Below are 22,306 nucleotides of genomic sequence, written 5' to 3'. Positions count from 1 at the left end.
TAGTCTGGCTTTCAACTAAAGCATTTACCAGGCATGCCAGCCCCACCAGCAGATGGCAGCACCCAGAGGTGGCAACAGAATCGTCACACAAGTGGTTGCCACTCTGGGGCCCTCCACCGTCAGACAGGTGAAGTTTGTCTCTGATGACTTTGCCTCCCGTGGCTCCTTCTGTATCTTCCTTTCCTACTCTGACCCCAGCAGCAAATTCAGTTTGTGAATATTTTTAAGTACTCACTAGGGTGGATATGGTTTAGCCTTCCACAGTTAAGTCCCCAAGGATTTTAGTGTCTGATGGATGTGAGGGAAGAACCCAAATCAATGTAAGGGCTGATATAAAGGTTAAGTGCCTTGCCTCAGAGGAAGTAATGAATCAGACCCTGAACTTGGCTCGAGCCCAGCCTTGTTTCCACGCTGCCACCCAGCAGCCCACCTAGGTCTACTTTCCCTCTGCTGCTTTTTTGTATTTCTAAATCTGTGCAAAATCCTCCCCCTCTCCTTCATATTCAGACCATTAAGTCTTGCACTTCTTGGGAAGTTACACGTCAGTTGATTGTCTGATCACAGCAGTTCACAGGAAGTAGGAATGACTAAGAGATTTAGTCCTCTCTGGTGGCATTTGCATTGTAACTCGCTCTTCTCTGCCAGGGCTGGTCCCAAGGAGCTGTGTGTGTGGGGGAGGATCTGTTTCCGTGTCTATATAGGGGATCTGTGGGAGCAGGGACTCTACCTGGGGTCTGTTTACTTACTTCCCACCTTACACAGTCCCTCTAGACTTCTAAGAACTAAAGCATGAAGTAGATTGGGCATGGTTTTTTCCTCTTTCTTTAGTATAATTTCTTAAAGGAAATTGACATTTCATTTTTGGTATTTGGAAGGCGGAAAAAAGAGGTGCTTTTCCTGTTATTTCTATCTGTGAGTCAGTCTAGCTCTCTACTGGCATGTGTGCAGGCATATCAACAGGCTCATGCCCTCTGCATGCGTAGGTATGCAGTGGGGATGTGGGGTCGTTTGTAGCAGCCTAACTCATGAATTGCACTTCCCATGAGCAGCATGAGGCTGCCATGACACCAGTGGCTGCCCCAAGGAAGAAACGGAGCTACCTAAGGCAGCCATCCTGGCTAACACTGCTGCAAAATTTCATTGTGTGGCTGAGAATATAAGGGAAACGACTGTTGGAGTTTGTTTTGCTGTTAGTGTCTCTGTTGCAAGACTGGCCTGGTGCACTCCCCTCATGGTACAAGAGGCTTGAGAGTATTAACTATCATGGACTGCTTGCTTTTCTCATTGAAACCTAACCAGGGAGTGTGCATTGTGGTACAGTAGACTGTGCTGCTGCTTGGGATACCTGAATCCTGTATAAAAGGAGTTTATGCCTGGCACTAAAACATACCTCTACTTTCTTTTTTTAAAAAAAGATTTATTTTGTCCATTTGAAATGCAGAGGGAGAGGGAGAGGGAGAGGGAGAGGGAGAGGGAGAGGGAGAGGGATTTTCTAACTACTGTTTCACTCCCCAGATGGCTACAACAGCCAATGCTGGGACAGGCTGAAGCCAGGAGCCTAGAACTCCATCCAGCTCTCCCATGTAGGTGGCAGGGGCTGAGTACGTGGGCCAGTTTCTGCTCTGTTTTTCCAGGGGCATTAGCAGGGAGCTGGATTAGAAGCAAAGCAGCTGGGATTCAAACCAGTGCTCTGGTATGGGATGCCGGCATCACAGGTAGTAGCTTAACTGTCTCTGTGCCACAACACCAGCCCCTCACCTCTGCTTTCGATTCAGCCTCCTGCTAGTTTCCATTGGAGGCAGATGCTGGGCCAAATATTGAGGTTCTTGCCATTCATATGAGAGACCAAGATGGAGTTCCTGGCTTTGGCCTGGTCCTCCTACTGCAGCCATTTGGGAAATGAGTCAGCAGATGGAAGGTGTCTCTCTCTTATCTCACTTTGTCTTTCCTCTGCTCTCTATCACTCTGCCTTTCAAAGCAATCACTTAATCTTTCAAAAACGTAACCAGTTCTCTTCAGATGCTACTTCAACATAGGAATGGAAAGAGTACACATCTCATGGGGTCAAGGTCAGATGAAATACATTGGTATTCATTTAGTATCAAGAATACTTCCTCACACCCAAGTATTCCTAGGTCAATCAATCAATATCTATTTGCTACCTCCAGTGTGCTAGCAGCTGGTGATGCAGGAGTGAACAAAGTCTATCTACACCCCATTGGAGTCAACCATGATTAACAATCGTGATAACAAAGGCACAGTCAGGATTCCAACCCCCACAGTCCAGTTCCAGATCCTCCAGCACCTCTTCTTCACACACCACACACAAACACACACACACACACACAGGGAGGGGGGAGGGAGAGAGAGGGAGAGAGGGAGAGAGAGTGAGAGAGAGAGAGAGGGAGAGAGGGAGAGAGGGAGAGAGAGGGAGAGAGGGAGAGAGGAGAGAGGGAGAGAGGGAGAGAAGGAGAGGGAGAGAGAGAGAGAGAGAGAGGGAGAGAGGGAGAGAGGGAGAGAGGGAGAGAGAGAGAGAGAGGGAGAGGGGGGGGGGGAGAGAGGAAGAAACCAAGAATAAGAAGGTTGAGAGGATGTGAGGACCCAGAACCTGAACCCGGGGAATACAGCCCTAGACTTGTACTTGGCTTGAACATGTCGGGTGAACCCTGTCCAAGAATGCAGCCCTGGGGAAAGGAGGTCTGAGGACAAATCCCCAAGAAAGGCTGAAATGTAATGAAGGGGAGCATGGAGGAGGAGGTGCCAACACTCCTATTATCATTATCATTAAGATTATTCCCTGTGCCTGGCTAAGGGAGTCAATTAACCCAAGGAACCAAATTCCATTAAAACAGTATTTATTATACACCCACTCTGAGCAAAGAGGATGTGCAACAAATATTTGAGCAAGGCATGAAAATGATTCTCTATTTGACAGAAACTTCAGAGTTCAATTTTCTAAAATATTTGTTTGATGGTTAATGAATTCAACCAACAATTTCTTCAGCTTTTAATAGATTCAGCAATTTTATCATCTAACGTATTATATTATAGTTATGGAATGTTGGTTAGGGTTTTATCCCCAAATTTTTCATGTATTTAAGTCCCCTGGTGTACGACCCTACCCTGGTCTTTTTTTCCTGTGGGCCTCCACTAAATATCTTAGGGTTCCATACAATTTTTTATTTATTTACTTTCAGTTTATTAGAAAAGCAGAGATAGAGATTTCCCATCCACTGGTTCAATCCCTAAATGCCTGTAAATCCAGGTCAAAGCCTGGAACTCAATCCAGGTCTCCCTCCTGGGTGAAAGGACCCAAGTCTGACCCGCAGGGTGTGTATAAGCTGGAAGCTGGACCAGAAGCACAGGAGCTGAGACTTGAACCATGCAGTCCGATATGGGATGCAGGCATCTTGGGTGGTAACCTCACTGCTGGGCCAAAAGCTCACCCCATCTTGGATTTTTAAAGATGATGCTGACTTTACATATCCTGATGGGAGCGTACAAATAATGATAAGATCATCTATAAAGTGTAACATTCCCTCTTCTTTGCTCTAAGGAAAACTTCTGTGGTGGGTTGGTTACAGTAATTCTTTACCCTTTCCTGCATCCAGGCCTTTTGCTATGTGAATTTGCAGCTCCTGCTATCAAGGGGGGGACTGTATCCTCCTTTCCCAAGTTGATTCTGAACTTGCCATGGAGCTTCCTTCAGACAACTGTTAGCAGATGATCTGGTAGAGACTTTAACAATCTCTTGCACATTTGATTTCTCTCTTTCCATCTTTGCCATAGAGGCATGTCTGGCACAGGATGGGGCACATGGAGTTCCAGTGGTCTCAGCTGCGGTCACCCCAGACCAGTGTACTCTTACCTCCGCAGGACAGAGACAACTGCAGATCTGAGGGAGCAGCCGAGATTAGAAGAAATTTCCAGACAAGCTCAGCCTGAATTGCTGGCCCACAGACTCATGAGCTAAACCAATGCTCATTGCTGTCAGCCACTGCCTTTTCGGGCAGCTTGTTGGATGGCATTGTTGTGGCGACGGCGGACAGACAATGCTTCCCAAGAATCTTGGAAACTTGGGAGCTGCCCCTTCATTTGGCTTCCTTTCAATAAAAATTTCTCCACGCAAAGCATTGTGCAGAATTCTTTGCTTGACTATTTTATTGAATCCTGACAACAATAGCACCTGGAAGATAGATAGTATTTTTATCCGAATTTTGGAGGCAAGGAAATAGAAGCTGAGAGAAGGTGACACGACTTGGACAGGGTAGAATCTCACCTGCAAGAAATGCATTTGGGATCCAAATCCTGCAAGGCTGCCATTTATGCTGCCACTTCTGCCTTTCCACCTATCTGGCTGCCCACCTCCTCCCTCTGTTCCCTGAGTTCCCATTTTGGATGCAGACAGCACTTTTATGCTTGGTTTATCCCTAATGCTTCTCCTCCATCCGCTAGTGTAGATGGGTATTTTCCTCATGAGCCTGGAACTTCTTTTTGAGCTTAAGGACTGTAAAATACTCACATGTTACCATGCAATAGATTTTTTTTTTTTTAAAAAAGTCCCACTTTATGTTTTAGGAAATCTATTTCATAAAAGTAATCTATAGAAAGGGAGGACACACCTACTAGAGAATAAATGCATATTTAAAAGGGCAGTGCTATTCAAACGAATCTAATTGGTGGCTTGCACAGTAGAGTTTTTCCTATTTTGTTAAACAGTTTTAGTTATATGCTATTTGAATTTGGTGTCTGAATGTCTACAGAAATAAAACTCTTCCTGACTATTAGGTTAATTCTCAAAGCTAGGATTAATAAAGAAGTGGCACCAAATAATTTGTGTTTTGTAGTTTCTGCATTTAAAAAATGGCTTCCTGGTTCAGAAACTTGTCCTGTACTTTAGGTATGCCGCCACCAGGTGGCGGCAGGGTGCCAGGCATGAGGTCTGAACAGTAAGGAATTGGTGTGCTTTCTTAGGTTCCAGGTAATAGCTTTTCCCTTGAGTTCAAAAAGAATTTCAGACCACAGATTTCCAACTTAACATAATACATCTCTTTACTAAAATAGCTGAACTTAAACTCTAAGCCACCCTCAAACACCTTCAAAATTAGACACAAATCCTAAGTTAAAAATCACCTACCTTATAATTAGAAACAGGGGAAGAGAAATAATTATTTCCATCATGGCTTATACAAATCTTATATCCCTACCTTAATGACAGTGTTAACCTTTATGATTTTCCCTGAGTCTTTATTTATTGCCAACCTCTACCATGGTAGCTCGTATATTAGGTTTCAAAATTAATAGTTTCCCTCTAGGAAAAAGGCCACTCTGGCTTCCCCTTCGTCTAGGACAGCAGAGTCAAGTCTTTCCAGTAGGATCTGATCACATTTGAGAGAGATGTTAAGAGGCTTGCATTGTGGCACAGTGGGTAAAGCTGATGCTTGTGACACTGACACTCCATATGGGCGCTGGTTTGTGTCCTGGTTGCTCCATTTCTGATCCAGCTCCACTTCTCATCTGCTGGGAAAAGCAGTGGAGGTGACCCAAGCATTTGCGCCCCTGCTACCCATGTGGGAGACCTGGAAGAAACTCCTGGCTCCTGGTTTTGGCCTGGTCCTGCCCTGGATACTGCGGCCATTTGGGAGTGAATCAGTGGATGGAAGATCTCTTTCTGTCTCTCCCTCTCTCTGTAACTCTGTTTTACAAATGAAAAATAAATAAATCTCAAAAAAGAGACACGTTAAGCAAGATGTAACGTATTTTGCCGAGTACATGAACACTTCTTATTTGCATTTTTCAGATGCATTTGCATTCTTGGAGGACCTTTTCATTTTTATTTTCTACACAATAGACTGATCCATTAGAATACTCTGTCAGATATCCTAGCGCCCAGAGGCAATTGACCATAACTTAACAGTAATGTAGCAGGATTTCATTAGCAACAGGCACTGCCCTAAATATCTCAAGAAAAGAGATGTTCAAGCAATATTAGAAATCTCAGCAAAATACAGAAAAAAGTGAGCTGATTGCATTATAATGGATCACATTCTTCTTTTACTTTGTTTGTGAATTTGAAAGGCAGAGTGACTGAGAGAGAGGGTGAGCAGAGAAAGAGAGAGAAGAACCTTTCATCGGCTGTTTCACTCCCCAAACCCTGCGACAGACAGCCAGGGCTGGGCTAGGTCAAAGCCAGGAGCCAGGAACTCCCCTGTGGGTGGCAGGGACCCAAGTACCCAGCCATCATCTGCTGCCTTCCAGATGCATTAGCAGGGAGCTGGATGGGAAGCAGAGGTAGGACTCCACCCCAGGCACTACCTACTTTGGGACATGGCTGTGCCACAACCCCCTCCCCATGACAGTATATATTTTACGAGGAACAATTTCAATGGTAAATACTGGGCTATTTCAGAAGCAGTCATGGGTCATCAAGCCGGAACTAGATTCCAGAGGTTTGCGTTTAGAGATGATACACTGCGAACACATTCCTAACCTCAGAGTCTCCATCCGGCTCTGCCCCAGGATCCACTGCTTCAACAGGTTTGGGTGCCTGAGGGCAGGAGGTGAGATTCAAAAGCTGAGGCTTACATGGCTGGGGAAGACGGCACGAGAGATTCTGAACCTAAGCATGGCCAGAGAAAAGAAAATGGGGAAATACTGAGCTTCATCCTGACTGTTGCTTCTCAAAGCTTGCGAGGGTGTCTCTCTCACATTCGCCCACTCCAGGAGCAAGACAAGGGCAGGAGGGTGCGGACAGGGCTGGTAGGGAGAGATGGTGCCTGCTGGGCAAACTGGAGGCGGAGTGCTCAGGGCAGGTGAAAGGGGCTGGACCTGGGAGTGAGGGAGGAGAGACGCTGAGCTGTAACAGGAGTCTGCACATCAGACAGGGCTACCTACGCTCCTGTGGGTGCCTCTTGGTGGGAGAAGTCCATGGCAACTAAACTGTGAAAATGTGCCCCCAGGGACCAGCTCCCAGCCAGGCTCGGAGGGAGGGATCAGGAGGAATAGGTAAGAAAACCATGGAGACACACAGAAAAATAGAGAGAGGGAGGTAGGTATGGATAATGGAAAGCTGTTATTTGATTCTGAGTCCCACAGGGAACCTGTGAAGCCAGCAGGGCCAGTATAATTATCACCCATTTACAGAATGGGGAATCGAGTGCTAGGGAGGGTAGATGACTTTTCTAAGGTCATATCCCCACGAGTGGCGGATATAGGATTCAGTCAAGTGACCTGCTTCCAAGACAAAGCTGAAAGAAGAGAGGGCGCTTTGAACCCCCGATGCACACTGTATGTCCTACCCTCCACGTTAGAATCAGTAACACTTTTACATAAGGGAGGCTGAGCCTCTGAAGGGCCTCACTGAAGCTGTTTTGGCCACTGATGAAAAGCGGTTCTGAAATGTGTTCTATTTGCCCTTGCTTCCTTTGAATATTATGATTTATCCTCTTCGCCATGCTGGGGGTTGTAATTATGAAAACTGACTTGCATTTCATGGACTTCTATTTGGGGATAGCCCCAGGTTCTATGGAGGCCTACAGGACTTTTTTTTTTTTTTGGCCTTTGTTCATTTGTTTGTTTTTCTTTTTTTGTTGCCCCACTGAACGCATTCATGGCTGGAAATAGCTGGAGAGCGCAGAATTGGTTGACACCGCGGCGCCTGCGCGGGCAGCCAGCTCTTTCCTCTCAACGGTGCAGGCACTGGCCCCTGCCTCCTGCTTCTGATCACGTCATTCCACTGATTAAAGTCCTTTTAAGGGCTCCCCGCTGGTTATAGCAGCGGGTTTCAACTCTGGCTGCACAGGACAATCGCCTGGGGAGCTTTTAAAACCCCTGAGTCCCAAGTCCTGGAGATTTTGATTCCATTGTCCAGGCACGGGGGCCCTTTGATGGGAGGGAGTCTCCTCAGTAGACCGACTTCCGCTTCTGGCTAAAGTAAGAGGAAGGGAGATCAGATTTACCTTCTCCCCCGGAAACAACTGAAAATCCAGGCGAAATACATGCTGCACTGGTTCCAAGACGCTGTTGGTGAAGGATGTCCCTGAGGGATGGGAAACCACGCGGGCGCTGCGATGGTTTCCTACCGTGAGACAATGTCCAGCCGCAGCGCAGGGTGTAGGAGCCTCCGTGACTAGGGGAGGTGGAGAAGAGTCCACAGAGACCAGGTGGCCAGCGCCTGCTGGGTAGAGCGCTGGGCAGGGCAGAGCCCGGGAAACTATCTGACTCTAGATTAAAAGGAGCAACATCAGAAAAGATGAGTGGCCGTAGTTCCCAGAGCTCAAACAAGGCTGGGACTAATTTATGCACTCATCAGGCTGGGAAACCTTGAAATGCAATGGGCATTGGTCACATACGCAGAGCATCTTGCTTCTGGAGTGGAAGACTATCAGAAACAGACTACAGGATGCTTTTAAAAATCCTTAAATGCTAGACCTGAAAGGATCAAAGTGTTTTCAAGGAATCTCCCCATGTTGCAGGAGAATGCTGAAGAATATTTTTTTTGATACAAAGATATTCAGTACCCCAAAAGGTAAAATGCACAATGTTTTATATAAATAAAATAAATAAAAACGAATAGACATGTTTATTCTCTTCATACTACTTATTGAACTCTTTACTTTGTGTAGGGTCAACCTTATGAGTATAAAGTAAACTGAAAATAGATGTGTGTAAAAATTAAGGGTGAGAATACGAGAAAGAGGAGGAAGAAGGTTGAGAGAGTGTGTGGGTGGGAAGAATCACTATGTTCCTAAATCTACCTATATATGAAATGCATGGAATTTATATACCTTAAATAAAATTTTAAAAAATAAAGAGAAATTAATTTTAAAAAATGAATAGATATGCAAAGAACAATGGGATGAAGAATCAATTCATCAGGACCAACCCCAGACTGGTACAGATGTGGAGTTAAAAGACAAGGACACTAAAATGGCTATTATAATGTACTCCATATACTCAACAAGTTAGAGGAAAGAATGAGCATGTTGAATAGACATGGAAAAAAATATATATATATATATAAAGGACCCAAGTCTAAATTCTGGAGATGAAAACTATAATCTCTTTGATGAAACATACACTGGATGTAGAGGGTAGTAAATAGCAGATTGGCTATGTTAAGAAAAGATTAGGCACAGCAAGAGAAACTAGTAATGGAGATTAAAAAGAAAAAGGATGAGAATAAATGCATAGAGCTTTGGTAAGTTGTGGTCTACTTTTAAATGGCTTAAAACTCATGTAGTTGGAATATCTGGAGCACAAAGAGAAGGAGGGCAGGGGCCAAAAAATATTTTAAAAGATGATGGACCTAGTATTTCCACAGTGTCTGAAAACTATAAGCGTCATATGTAAGAAGGTCAAAAAATTAACACACCAGAAAACTCCATCAATATACATTATAAGCAAACTGCTGCGAACTAGCGCAGCCGGAAGGAGCACAGGTATATTACGTACAGAGGAACAATGTGATCAAAACAGCAGCAGAGAGGACAGCGAATCAACATTTTTAAAGCACAGTTAACCCAGAGTCGTGTATACTCAGCAAAAATATCTTTCAAAAGTGAAGGGAAAATGAGGTCATTTTTTGAAGAGGTGGTCTATTTTCTTCTCTTCCTCCCTCCCTTCCTCTGTCTCTCTCCTGTCTTTCTTCCTTTCCCTTCCTTCCTTCCTTTTCTGGGTGGGGTGGCAGGGGGTGGGGCAGGAGGGGAGCCTTAGTTCCTATTCATTGATTAACTCCCCAAATACCTGCAGGAGCTTAGGTGGGGCTGTGCCTGGGGCTGGGAGCCAGGAACACAACACAAGTCTCTCAAGTAGTTGGCAGGGACCCAGATACTTGAATCATCACTGTGGCCTCACTGGGTCTGCAGGATCAGGATGCCAGAGCTGGGAATGGAACACAGGCACCCAGACGTGGGGTGCCAGTGTCTTAACCACTGGGCCAAGCGCCCATTCCTCAAAGTCCTTCTCAGACATATAAAAGCTGATGGAATTTATTACCAGCGACCTTGAAGTATAAAAAAAGTTAAATAGTCATTCACATAGAAGGAAAATGACGTCCGATGGAAATATGAATCTAGACAAAGGAGGGCAGAGCAGGACTGGCTTCAGAGGCGTCTGACTCAGGCAATGACATGGGCCCTGTCCTTCAAGTACGCCTGGGCTTGGCTCCATGTTCCGCGGTTACTGTCCTAAAACATTTTAATGATGTTTGAGTCAGGGGGCCTATATTTCCATTTTGCACCTGTCCCTCAGATTATTTAGCTGATTGTAATGAAGGACTAGTCCAGGGGTTAGGAGGAGAGGCTGGAGTGCTGAGCTTCAGATCTGGGTCATGTGTTCAGGTATGGAACAGGGAAGAGGTGGCGGTGGCTTCTTCAGTGGAAACCTTAGAGTATTTTTATTTTAATTGGGACAAAGGTGAAGGAAATCTGGGTGGAAAAAACCTGGATAACCAGTAAAATGAAACTTGTAAGGTCTACATTTCTGGATAATGAGAACATGATTTTTCCCTTCTGCAGAAATAGATAAGTGGCTATAATCAGAGGGTTTCAGTTCTTCACAAAGTTCATTTGTTTCTGAGTGCCCACACCTGTCTCTTCAGGCCAGAATGCCTTGTTTGCTTTCATTGTGTGTGTATATGTTTTATTAGCTCTGATATCAACACTTCAATAATGCCTGTTCTATAATATTAACCTTGAGTACAAATTCACTTTCAATGCAAAAGCAAAGCTATATGACTTCCAGTGTAGTAGCTGAGTGCATTTGATTGTGATACAATCCCATCTCGGTTTAGGCCAAGGCTCTGAGGTTGAGAGCAGCCTAATAAGTGTGGACATGTGAAGCATGGTGAAGGACAGTGGAAATAATCATGCTTGACAGCTTGCTTCAACCTTCAGGCCACTTATGAAAGAGCTAAAAATCACTGGGAAGTGACCATTGATTTGGGAGAAGGTTCTTTATCTTCTGCGAGGAGGGGCTAAGTGCAGCTTTTCCAAAATTTGGGCCAGAAGAGGGAAGTTTTTTGGAGGAGTCTGATCTATAGATTCCAGAGAAAGGGGTAGTGGATTCTAGGAAATTTGCCTGGTATGTGCCTGAAAAAGACTACAGTCTCTGTCCTGGAGGCTGATGGGAAGCCAGCTGTACTGTACATGGGTATAAATGAAATGCTTAAATCTATCGATAATTTATAACGTTTGCTCTACACATGAACACTCACATCCAGTCATTTAGTTAAAGCCTTCGGCTTTGACGAAAGTTGTTAATATTTGAAATGTTGATTGATGTAGCCTCCCTGGTGTGGGGATATGAATATTTTCTCATTTCTTAATGTCCTATAGTGAAGGTAAAACCCTTTACTTAAAATAATTGGTTTGGAAATGGAATTAGAACATTCTTCCTCCCCATTCCTTCCCTGCAGTTTGTGAATTTGTTGATTATTCTTTCTGGTTATGAGCATAAGTTAGTATTTGCCTCTTTCCAACACATACATAATGCAAAAAAGATTTTTAGGGAGTGTACTTAATTGCAGTTACAACAACGTGGCTAGGATAGATTGGAGTATGAGTTTTTAATGCCAATCATGAAATAAAAAATATTGAACCAAGGAATGAGTCTAAATCAGATACTCATAGGATATTTTTTGCAGCATTTAAAGCAAACAAGGTCTCATTATTATAGAATTGAAACTAAATTAAAGTTTTCATAGAAAATTTCTTAGTGTATCTCTAAGTGGGTAGATAACTACAAAGCCTCCCTGGAAACTTTGAAAGATAGAAATTAAATAAACAACATAAAAAGGAAAAAAAAAAGCCATAAAGAATCAGATAGTCCTGCTTGAATGAAAGTAGATTTTCTTCAGCTATTAGGCTGGAAGCAAATGATCTTCCACCAATTTACTGCTGCAAAAATAATGCTAAATTATTTTCATGGGAAGTATGAAATAATTTTATAGGACACATATGAGTATCGCTACCTTAGCTATTTCATTTGTTTTTACTCAAAGGTATTTAAAAAACAATCAACCACTGTAGTTAGATTTCTAAAGCTTTTCTAATGAGCAAAGATCTAAGAACGCACTGAAATATGAATTTTATTTTGTCTATTCAGCGGGTAGCTTAATCATTATGAATACTGTAGGATATAATAAGGCTGGATTAGAATCATTCCCTTGAAAAATAGTGGTAAAGCCAATGGGAATAAATTATCACGTTCTACACTGAGGTTCACAAATTAATAAATTGGACAGTGTTCAAATATTTTTGTCTCACTCAAGTCCCCTTAGTAGGTATATTGTGGTGAAAGAAATTAAGTGGTTTTGATTTTTTATAATTTCAATACATTTTTGTCTAGAAAATGGTCCTTAGCTAGCTATTTTTAATTTTATAATCAATCCCCACCTATTTCATGGAGAAAATATGTCGCCCTTTTATGTAAAACTCCCCCCAGGCAGGGCTGTTGAGGTTGTCAACAGTAATAGAAACTGTGCTGCAAACCTGCTAATATCATGTGCCAGGCCTGGGTAACCGCTCAGTAGAAAAAAATATTCTTGTACTTATGCACTGTTAACTAGTCTTTAATTTTCTTACCAAGCCTTTGGCAGGGACTATAATTCAAACTAGAGGTTCATCCTCGGCTAGCATGTGAAGAAGGACCAATCTCTGCCAACATATTCATATTTTAATACATAAGCATCAACACAAAAGTGACAGTAGTATTACTGATATTAACGGAAGACACAGGAGAAGGGCAGACTTATCAATAGAGCATCATCTTCTGAACATGAATCACGTACCTCAGAATAAAGGGGACAACACTGGCTGATTTTTCATCCTCTGTTTTAAGGTGCACATGGACCTGGGCACCTTAAATCTTAATCTTTTTTTTTTTTCCAAAAGGAACAATGCACTTCTTTAAGAAAAAGCTCTTTGGGGGCTTTTTGAAAGATTGGAAATTCAAATATATATTTGCACTTTTCCGTTAGAAAAGAGTTTCATTTACTCATGGAAATACTTTGAACTAACAAACTTATTATACTTACTGATAATACATTAATATTTGCCTAATACCAAGCATAACCCAATGCTACACTGGATACCTAATTCTACCACTTAATGATGCTGAAGTTATTGAAAATGATACTAGCAGTCTCATCTCCCTTCTCTTCCCCTGTGGACTTCTGTATCAAGACAACTTACACTTGAACTTCTCCGTTTACTTTACACAAAACAGCAGTAACTGTTTCCTATAAAACCAGTCCTTCATTAAAAGGATTCAGGAGGTGAACTTCCCTAAAAGAGTGTGTATAAATCATGGGGACTGTATATTCCCTTTAGGTGATAAAACAACAAAGTATGCGGGGTTAGTAAAGGATTATTAGGCCCTTATATTTTATATGAGACCAGCTCTTATTAGGGTACATTCTTCACTAGTTGGGACAAACATCTTGAATTTGAGATAATTCAAAAGCTTTGAGAGCCAAAAAGCATCCATTTTGCTTTCCTCTTATTTTAAAACCTGACAACCCCAAGTCCTCAATCAACTCCTCAGCTATAAAACTTTTGTCTTCTGACTTCCAAGTCTAAAAATGCAGACCAGTTTTTGTTCACAATAAATAGTACAGCGACAGAGTTAAGTGACTTGCAAAGGTTCCCCATTAAGAGTGTGAATTTGCCTTTTGAGTTGTCACAAGGAATTTACATTCACTCCGTTCACTTTAAGGCAGATATACTAGATTGCTGATAGACACAGATGGTGTACTTCAGGCCAGGGGAATTTGGTCTCCAGGTCTAAATACAGTGGCTCTATTTTCAAATTCTGACATGAAGCTTATAGCAGGCACTTATCCCTGGATCAACATCAGACTGTATCATAGCAGGTGTAGTGAAAGACAAAGCTCTTACAGAGCCATCACAGATCTAAAAGGCCATTTCTCTGTCTCAACTCAAGGCTGGCTGTCCAGTGCCACAGATGTTGGTGGATCCGTCCCCAAGCCCTGGCAACACACCTGCTAGCATGTCCTCACAGTTCCTGCAGCTGTTACAGGCCTGGCTGCAGTCACTAAGTGGGAATTTTTAGGCCATTGGTACCCACGACACTTGGAAAATATGAGCGCAAGCCCACATCTTAAACATTAGGCTGGCATTTGGATTTTGAGAGACTCATAGCCTCATATTATGAATGATTCTAGTTTCAATGAAAACATGTTTTAATAGAGTTCTATTAAAATCCATTCTTTTCAATGGAGAATTATTGCTAATGCTAGTCAGGTGAGTGACTCATGCACTACCTATTTTAAATCCTTGTTCCTCAGTGGGGAGCCGCATTGGATGTTACATAGGGATATTTGTTAGACTCCACCATTAACCAGGATGCAATGCAACTTGTAGGCTTATTTGGTTGATCTATGGAAGGTACCCTGTTAACAAATGTCTAAGAGTAGCTATGAGATGACTGTTAAGTTCTTGGCAAAGAATTAGAATCTTAGCCTGATCTAATGAAAATCAATACAGTTTCAGTTAGTTCCATGGCTACAGGGAGCAAGAATGAAACTAACCAGAGGCTTTCAGTCAGACAGTGAGTTTCCCCTGAAATTATGATAGCTTCTGTCAGCAAAAAGTTAAGACAGAGTTACTTCCAGCAAATTATAAACCAAGAGCTTGTCTACTTCATGGGATTTTTAGATTCAAGAACAATTTCTACAAAATGTGCTAGAAAAGATACTACTTTAAGACAGACTTTTAAAAGCAACTAGTTGCTAGTATTAACATTATTTAAAATAATTAATGACATCAATATACAGAAACTGGATTTTTGGAGGGAAAGTGGCACAAAGAGTATAACAAAGATATTTTGAACAAGCAGAAATGTATTTAAGTTTATGTTTTTCTTTTAATCATTAGAATATAAAGCTAAAATTGTTTAGAAGATTAAAAGATTTCCTGCTTTTATTTTTAAAAGGAAAGAATTATCATGCCAAATATAACTCAAATGTAGGGTCATTTTATGTTGTCTTTTCATTTAGTTCCTTCATATATGTCATTGTGAAAAAAAAAAAGAAGTAAAAATGGGGTAGTAAAAGTATCAAAAACATTTATGCAGATTTAGTTGATCTCTTTGGGCTTGACTATATGACAGCACATGTTGGCCAATTTTTATAGGAAATCTATGCCAAGTTTATGAATAAAACAGAAAAAATTTAAGTTTAGACACCAGCTCCAGAAAATAAACATTTGGTATTAAAGCACCTTATTTAGTAAGAACAAAAGCAAAATCTTATATGGGGTTGTATATGCTATTAAGGGATAGATAAAAAGAAACATGATATAGAAATTTAAAAATGATAATTTAAATACTTAACAGTTAATATGAACAAAGATCAAAAACAGGGCTTGTTTGTAACATATTTAAATCCTAAACTGAACACATTAGAATGGAAAACTGAAAAATGCTTGGAAGATTTTCTTTGATAATGCAACACATTGAGAGTTCTCTTGATCTCTTAGTTCCCTACATCAAAACTTCAAAAGAGAATTACTCTAGAGCTTGAGAAATACATATTTAAAACAGAAGGTGTACCTGCAAATCATTGTTGGATGTCCAAAAAGCTATAAAGAAAGAAAAAAACTACCCACCTGCAATAGAATTTCATTTTATCAAGGATTGAATGCTAAGGTGTCTTTAATAGACCAACTTACATTAATAAGTTCAACCTCCCAGATTTTTTTCAACAGGTCCATTGATGTGTAGCCATTAATTAGGAAGGCTTTGGTGTAGTCACCCAGTTCAATTGAATCCAGCCACTCAGCTACAGAGGTGGGATGGTAGCCATCATGACCAATGGGTCTCATCTGTAATTAAGAAAATTGCATTAGGGTTGATTTATACTGTTTCCTTTGTGTTTCAACAACAGAATGCATCCTATCACTTGGAAATGTATCTATTATGAAGACAACAGATAAGAAAAAGAAAGGTCTTCCTTTTTGCCATTGGTTCACCCTCCAATGGCTGCTGCAGCCGGCGCATCGTGCTGATCCGAAGCCAGGAGCCAGGTGCTTCTCCTGGTCTCCCATGCGGGTGCAGGGCCCAAGCAGTTGGGCCATCCTCCACTGCCTTCCCGGGCCATAGCAGAGAACTGGCCTGGAAGAGGGGCAACCGGGATAGAATCCGGCGCCCCAACGGGGACTAGAACCTGGTGTGCTGGTGCTACAAGGCGGAGGATTAGCCTGTTAAGCCACGGCGCCGGCCCACGCACAATTCTAAATCATTAGTAATTTTCATGCTGTGTTAGTTTTCAAAACTACACATGGAAATGTCCAATTTAGCTGCTAAATGAACTCCAATATTTGAGAGAATGAAATATGTCAAACTTCTGTTATAGATATTATTGGTATTCTGTTAGATGGAATTTAAAGTGATGTCAGTTGAGCGGTATTCATTTCAATGCCAAAGGCATGAGGAACTGCACTTCCAAATCATAGATAATTCTCATATGCACAACATCAAAGCATGGGAAAATATTGCATGTTTTAAGCATTCAAGAGGAATTCATGTCTATGCAAGACATGTATTGTAGGCAGTGCAAACATGCTGCATGACATAGTGCTTGGGTAAACCAGTCAAGAAGAGGGTTTGGGTGTTTTAAGCCAGAGCATTCTGCATTGACTCTACAGGATGTTAGACACGAATAGAGAACCTGCTGGCAGACATACTCCTATTTTTTGTCAGCTATATACAGATTTTTTTTAATACTTTAGGAGAACAAAGAAGTGTGACAGCAACATCATGTTTCTGAGTTTAAATTGGAATGTGAAAGTAATTTAAGCAGGAGGTACTTCTGGGTTTAAAATTTCGTGTGGATTATTCTAGTGCGTTAGGTTTTATTTGAAATATGAGTTGAATCTGTGGTTCTTGCTGTTTGAAGTGACTCACTTCTAAAACTTGGGCTGCTTTGGCTGCTATTCCACACATCTAATGCATCAGGTACAAAGGACAGCTGGCACTTCATCAACCTGATGTGAGCCTTCAGTGAAATTTATGGTGGGATCAGCTAATCCTGGTCAAAATGCAACACAGATGCTCCTCCTCCTTCCGATTCAAGGAGATAAGTACTAATGGGAATCTATATGATTCTGATTTGTGAGCAGAGAAAGGATTAGCCCAGGCATCAGGGAGTCAGCTTTTTATCTAAAACATGTTAAGCTCTTTGTCACTATGTAGAGTTTCCATTTTTGAAATTGTCCTTCCTCCTTCATTTGAAGCTACTTTTCCTCCTCTCTGTTTTCCTGTTGGTCCATTTCCCAATCTCATTTCCATTTTTAGGTTTAAATATCCTCAGTTTAAAGTTACTGGGCAATTCCTTACTTGCACTGGAGGTTGAAGTGCATCAGACTTTTGCATTTCACTGTGACATTGAATGACCCATTTTAGCTACTGATTAAATGTTTGTTCAGATAACACATAGTTCATTGTTTATTACACAGTAGCTACAAATGTAAATGACAATGCAGGGTTTGCAAAAATAACGTTTAGTGGCATTTGCACAAACACAAAAAATACATGTGTGTAGAGTTGGAGAGTAAGACCCAGAGTGGAGTCTCCGAGACATTAAGTACCTTCGTATCCTAAAAACAGTCACAAAAATATGGGGGCTAGGTAATTCTCCAGGACATGCTCAGAGGTGATTGAACTAACTCTGCTAACTTGAATAATCACCCAAACCTAAAAAAATGTCCTGACCTGACTTCTCCAGTTAACATAAGGAAATAACTGAAAAAAGGAAACAAGGAGAAAAAATCACTGGTGTTGAAATTAACACTGTGACAGGGAGATCTTGCTGTCAGCTCACCCAGGAAGCTGACCACCCCAACAGTCGATACCAAAGACAAGCTTAGGTAATCTTCATTAATCCATTTGGGGTGCATTGGCTGTTTCACATCAGAGAACTGTATAATGGAGTCCTGATAGGCTGCCCCCAAGCATTTACATCACTCCCTGAGACAGCGATCACTGGTCACCTGCCACACAGAGGTTGTTGATTGCCAGTGTTCGCTGAAGAATCAGGATACACACCAGAGGACTGGGAAGAAAACCTATTAAAGTTTCTCTCTGTCTCTCTCTCTCTCTCACTATCCACTCTGCCTGTCAAAAAAAAAAAAAAAAAAGAAAACCTATTAAAGTGTAACAAAGTTTGCCTTTTCCCCAGTACTTTCCTCTTGACCCAATGCTAGGGAATATAGAATCAGAAAGGAAAGAGATGACAATTGCTTGGGGAAAGCCTAAACTTGGAGGGGGAAGGGTGTAAAGGCAATAAAATAAAATAGAATAAAAATCAAAGGTTTAGAAAGGATTGTAACTGAGTTCTCAATATTTTATATAATCACAAACTTATGGGATGTGTCTGAGATAATATGAAGAAGTAGTACAGAGAGTCAATTGAACTTGAGTGAAAGCTGTTGTTAGAAAAAAAAAATCACATCAGCTTCTCGCTGAAGGCAGACTGTTCATTAACCTGGTTACTACCACAGGCAAGTTCTCCCAGATCAACCTTACAGAGGTGAGAGGGAAAGAAATACTTGGTGGAAGGATGAAAGACAGGGGCAATACGGAGGGCACAAGTGAAGAGACCCTGGAATAGAGTAGGCTGATGTGTGCGGTGGGGGTATGGGGGGGTTAGGGAGGGGACTCATCCATCCACTCATTTGGTAAATATTTAAGCAGAGCCTATACTGATGGATGCTCTGGAAAGAGCAGGGAACACAACAGTCACGGTCTCTCCCTCATGGAAATTATGCTTCTTAATTAAAAATACATGAACAGAGGACCAATAAATTTTGAAGTTTCTGCATACCTGAAGAGAGGAAACTATTAGAGCCAAATGAAGCTACAAAATTAACTTGACGTGTATTCAATGATATGCAGATTCGTTACTGTGCTGAACAATAATTTCTTCCAAAGTAATTCTCCCATCTGTTCCCTTATTTCTGTTCCTACTGCCACTACTCTGTTTAGGGTCTTATTAGCACTTGCAAAAAACTTACGCTATAGCCTTCCACCTGGTCTCTTACCTTTAGTTCAGCTTATATCTTGCTACTTACATTAATCTTTCTAAAAGCTTTAAGTCAACCCCGTCCCAAAACTTGAATGCCCTATTCCAGCATTCAAGGCCAGTTGAAATCAATCTAATATCTCACTGTATTATATGTATACTAATGAATGTGATTAGATATATGTGTATGTCTATATAGTACAATAAATTGCTAGCCGTTCCCTGGATGTGAACTGTGCAAAACATAGTTGCAAGTTTGCTAATTAATTTTCTACAGTTTGATTACTTTGACACTACCTCTGGAGTGATTTTTTTCCAGGATTGGCTTCTCTTTTTGGGCTCTAACATACAAATTCTAACCCTTTGTTGGATATTGCACATAGGTGTCCAATAATTATCACCAGTATAAATCATAACCAAATTTATGTCCTTCAGCTCAGAAGCAGCTCCACTACCCCATGTTTCCCATCTCAGTCACTGGGGGAATTAACACTTCATTGTCCAAGTAGAAGCTTAGGCATCACTTTTTTCTTCTTTCTGATTACCATAATATTCAGGCAACAATTCCTATAAATTCTTGATTTCCAATATGTGTCTCAATCCAATTTCCTTCTTCCAAAATGGACTTTGGAACCTGACAATCACAGTTATTTATTTTACTGGGTGATCTTTGGAGCCTCACTTTCCCATTTTCTAAGATAAGCACGGTAATATCCAGCCCAAGTGGTGGTGTTGTAAGGATGGTACGGTATAGAGTATGTAGGTTGCTGAGTACAGTGCTTTGAATACATCAGCTCTTCAATAGCTCTTAGTTCTCTTCCTGCTCCACTATCCTAAATTAGGTCCTTGCTCATTTTGAAACTGCACAAAATTCTGCCCTTGGCTGCTAATCTTTTCAATGTCCAATCAAAACTCTTCTCTCATCTCTTCCTCTTTCCCTCATCGTTTACCTTGCTTTAGAAAGGGCACATGTCTGCTGACGTCTCACTCCTCTTTCCCTCAGCTCACAGCTGTTTTTCAGAAACAGAGCTAACAGGGTCATCCAAGTGGGTTGAATTGTTGTTTCTACTTTTCTGCTCTCTTCCTGTAGCACAATCATGTCTCTGTGGTCTTTACCAAGGGAGCTGCATTATACCCCACTGTGGCTGATGTTACTTCTCATTCCCATGGATGATGGCCAGTGTAACAGATAGCAGTATCGGTCCTCTCTATAGGCAGTTTATAAATGAGGCCTCTGTGCTTCTGTGTTCTACTCATTCTTTGTGTTCTTATGCTATTCTTATATACACATGTACCTATACATATATATCCTTACGTAAGAATAGCAACTGCTGAGTAGTTGCATAACTGCTGTTACTAGGAGAAACATGAGGACTTGTGGGGCAAACCCAAATTTAACACAAAGCTTGGAGTCTATTCTAGCTTGATGGAGCTCAGGAACGTCCAGTTGAAGTTAGCTGACTCACGGACCCATGGGTAGATGTTTTTTAGTTTTTGTTGTAAACTGCCGAAATTTTGATGTACTTGGAGAAACAAGATAGAGTTACTCCTTATTTCAAAAGCTTTGGTGTTGATACACCGTGCCTATAGAATATAACCCAAGCTCTAATTTATGAATCCATTAGCAAAGGCATCCCCATGAAACAGAGAAACATTAGGAAGCTGAGCTATGCTAATGTGAAGATTCTTCCTAAGTTAACCTCCCTGTCACGTAGACACACCTACCTATGCATCATTATTATTCCTAAATGAAGTCCCTATGGTATGAGTCTGACTTCTGGGGTATAATCCGCTACTTACTTGGCAGTATACCTCCGTACCTTTGTTCATGCCATTCCCTCTGCCAGGAATGCTGCTTCTACCTGTTCTCCTGTTGAAATTCCATCTGTCCTTAAAATGTCCTATTAAACACTATCTCCTCTGTGGAGGCAAATCTGATATTACCCTTACTTCCAAGTGAGCATTTGTCATATATTCTAGATTCCTATAGTAATTTGCAAATATTTCTATTGCAGCATTATTAAAGTCAATTTTTGATAATAGTAATAAGAATATCTGCTTTTCACCAGACTGCCAACTCCTTGGTGAAGAAACAAGGCTTAGTCATTTTTGTAGTCCCTAAAGTGTCCAGGAACACACCTCACACATGGTAGACATCTGCTAAATGTTTACTAAGTTAATGGACTTACCGAACTCATGAAGATCAAATGGCACATACATTTCAGTGTCATGGTATCCATTTATAGGAAAGATTTATATTTTGTACTCCCTATTACAAAACTAAGGTTATTTTTTAGGGCCTAACAGTAACATTTACAGCTATTTAAAACCCTCATGTACCAGAAACCACTTCCAGGCTTCCAGGTAGCATGATGTATTACCCAAATGAAACAGACTTTGTTGCCATAGTTCAGTAGTCTATTAGCTATGTCTATTAGCTATGTAAAAATGGCAAGGTACTTCATCTCTCTCTGTTTCAGTGTTGCAATGCACAAAATGAAGATGTTGGACCAATGGTTGGAAAATTTTTTTATCCTACCTAAATTTTATAATCCTGTGATTTTAAACTAATTTTAATATTTATTTTATTTACCAACTAAAGAAAAAAATAAGCCTAAAGGCCACACACACACACACACATGCTCTTTCTTTCTCACACACACACACACACACACACATGATAGGATATTGCAGACTGAACATCAGGTGGCATTCACATTTCTTTCAGGAATCTTCAGCAATACCCACAGGTACTACTGTGACTGTTTTGTTAAATTAGCAATGATTAAATTATTTTTGTAGCAGGATCATTTGGCAAGACAGAGTTTGGGAGAGACAGCTTCATGGGACTGCTGGGCAACTAGTACTACTGAGCATGAGTGGGAGTCAGGAACTGTCTATAATCTGAGAGAGACAGCAGTGGGCCAACAGCAGACATTCATAACAGAGGCTCAGTACAAGACAATCCGATTCAACTTGTTGAACTCAAACGTTTGGGGAAAAATTTAAGACAGAAATTGCAGACAGTGATGGAGCTTTAGTATTGGGGAAATTTAGATATATTGATATATTTTACCATACACCTTCCTTATTGTATTTGCTGTGTGTGCAATGACTTCTCTTCTGGAGCCTCTGAAAGCATACATGGTCTCAGAGAGAGCATACTGTGTAACATCACAGGCAACACAGTGGGCAGAGAGACCAAAGGACAGTGCTCTGTACAGTCTTGGGGTTTCAGGGTGGGGGGTGTCAGAGCTGCATAGC

The 22,306-nt window shown here is 41.3% G+C and overlaps 1 protein-coding gene across 15 annotated transcripts in view; it reads right to left on the bottom strand.

The window, feature by feature from the left end:
* ANKS1B (ankyrin repeat and sterile alpha motif domain containing 1B) overlaps positions 1-22,306 on the bottom strand; it is a 1,247,671-nt gene that overhangs the window by 307,830 nt on the left and 917,535 nt on the right. For all 15 annotated transcript variants that reach the window (XM_062202004.1, XM_062202003.1, XM_062202008.1 and 12 more), the window contains one exon: positions 15,693-15,845. In XM_062202004.1, coding sequence (XP_062057988.1) covers positions 15,693-15,845 — 153 coding nt within the window. The remainder of the gene's footprint in view (positions 1-15,692; positions 15,846-22,306) is intronic.

The sequence above is a fragment of the Lepus europaeus genome, chromosome 10, assembly GCF_033115175.1.
Source record: "Lepus europaeus isolate LE1 chromosome 10, mLepTim1.pri, whole genome shotgun sequence".
Taxonomy (NCBI): domain Eukaryota; kingdom Metazoa; phylum Chordata; class Mammalia; order Lagomorpha; family Leporidae; genus Lepus; species Lepus europaeus.
This window is presented reverse-complemented; position numbering and strand designations above follow the sequence as displayed.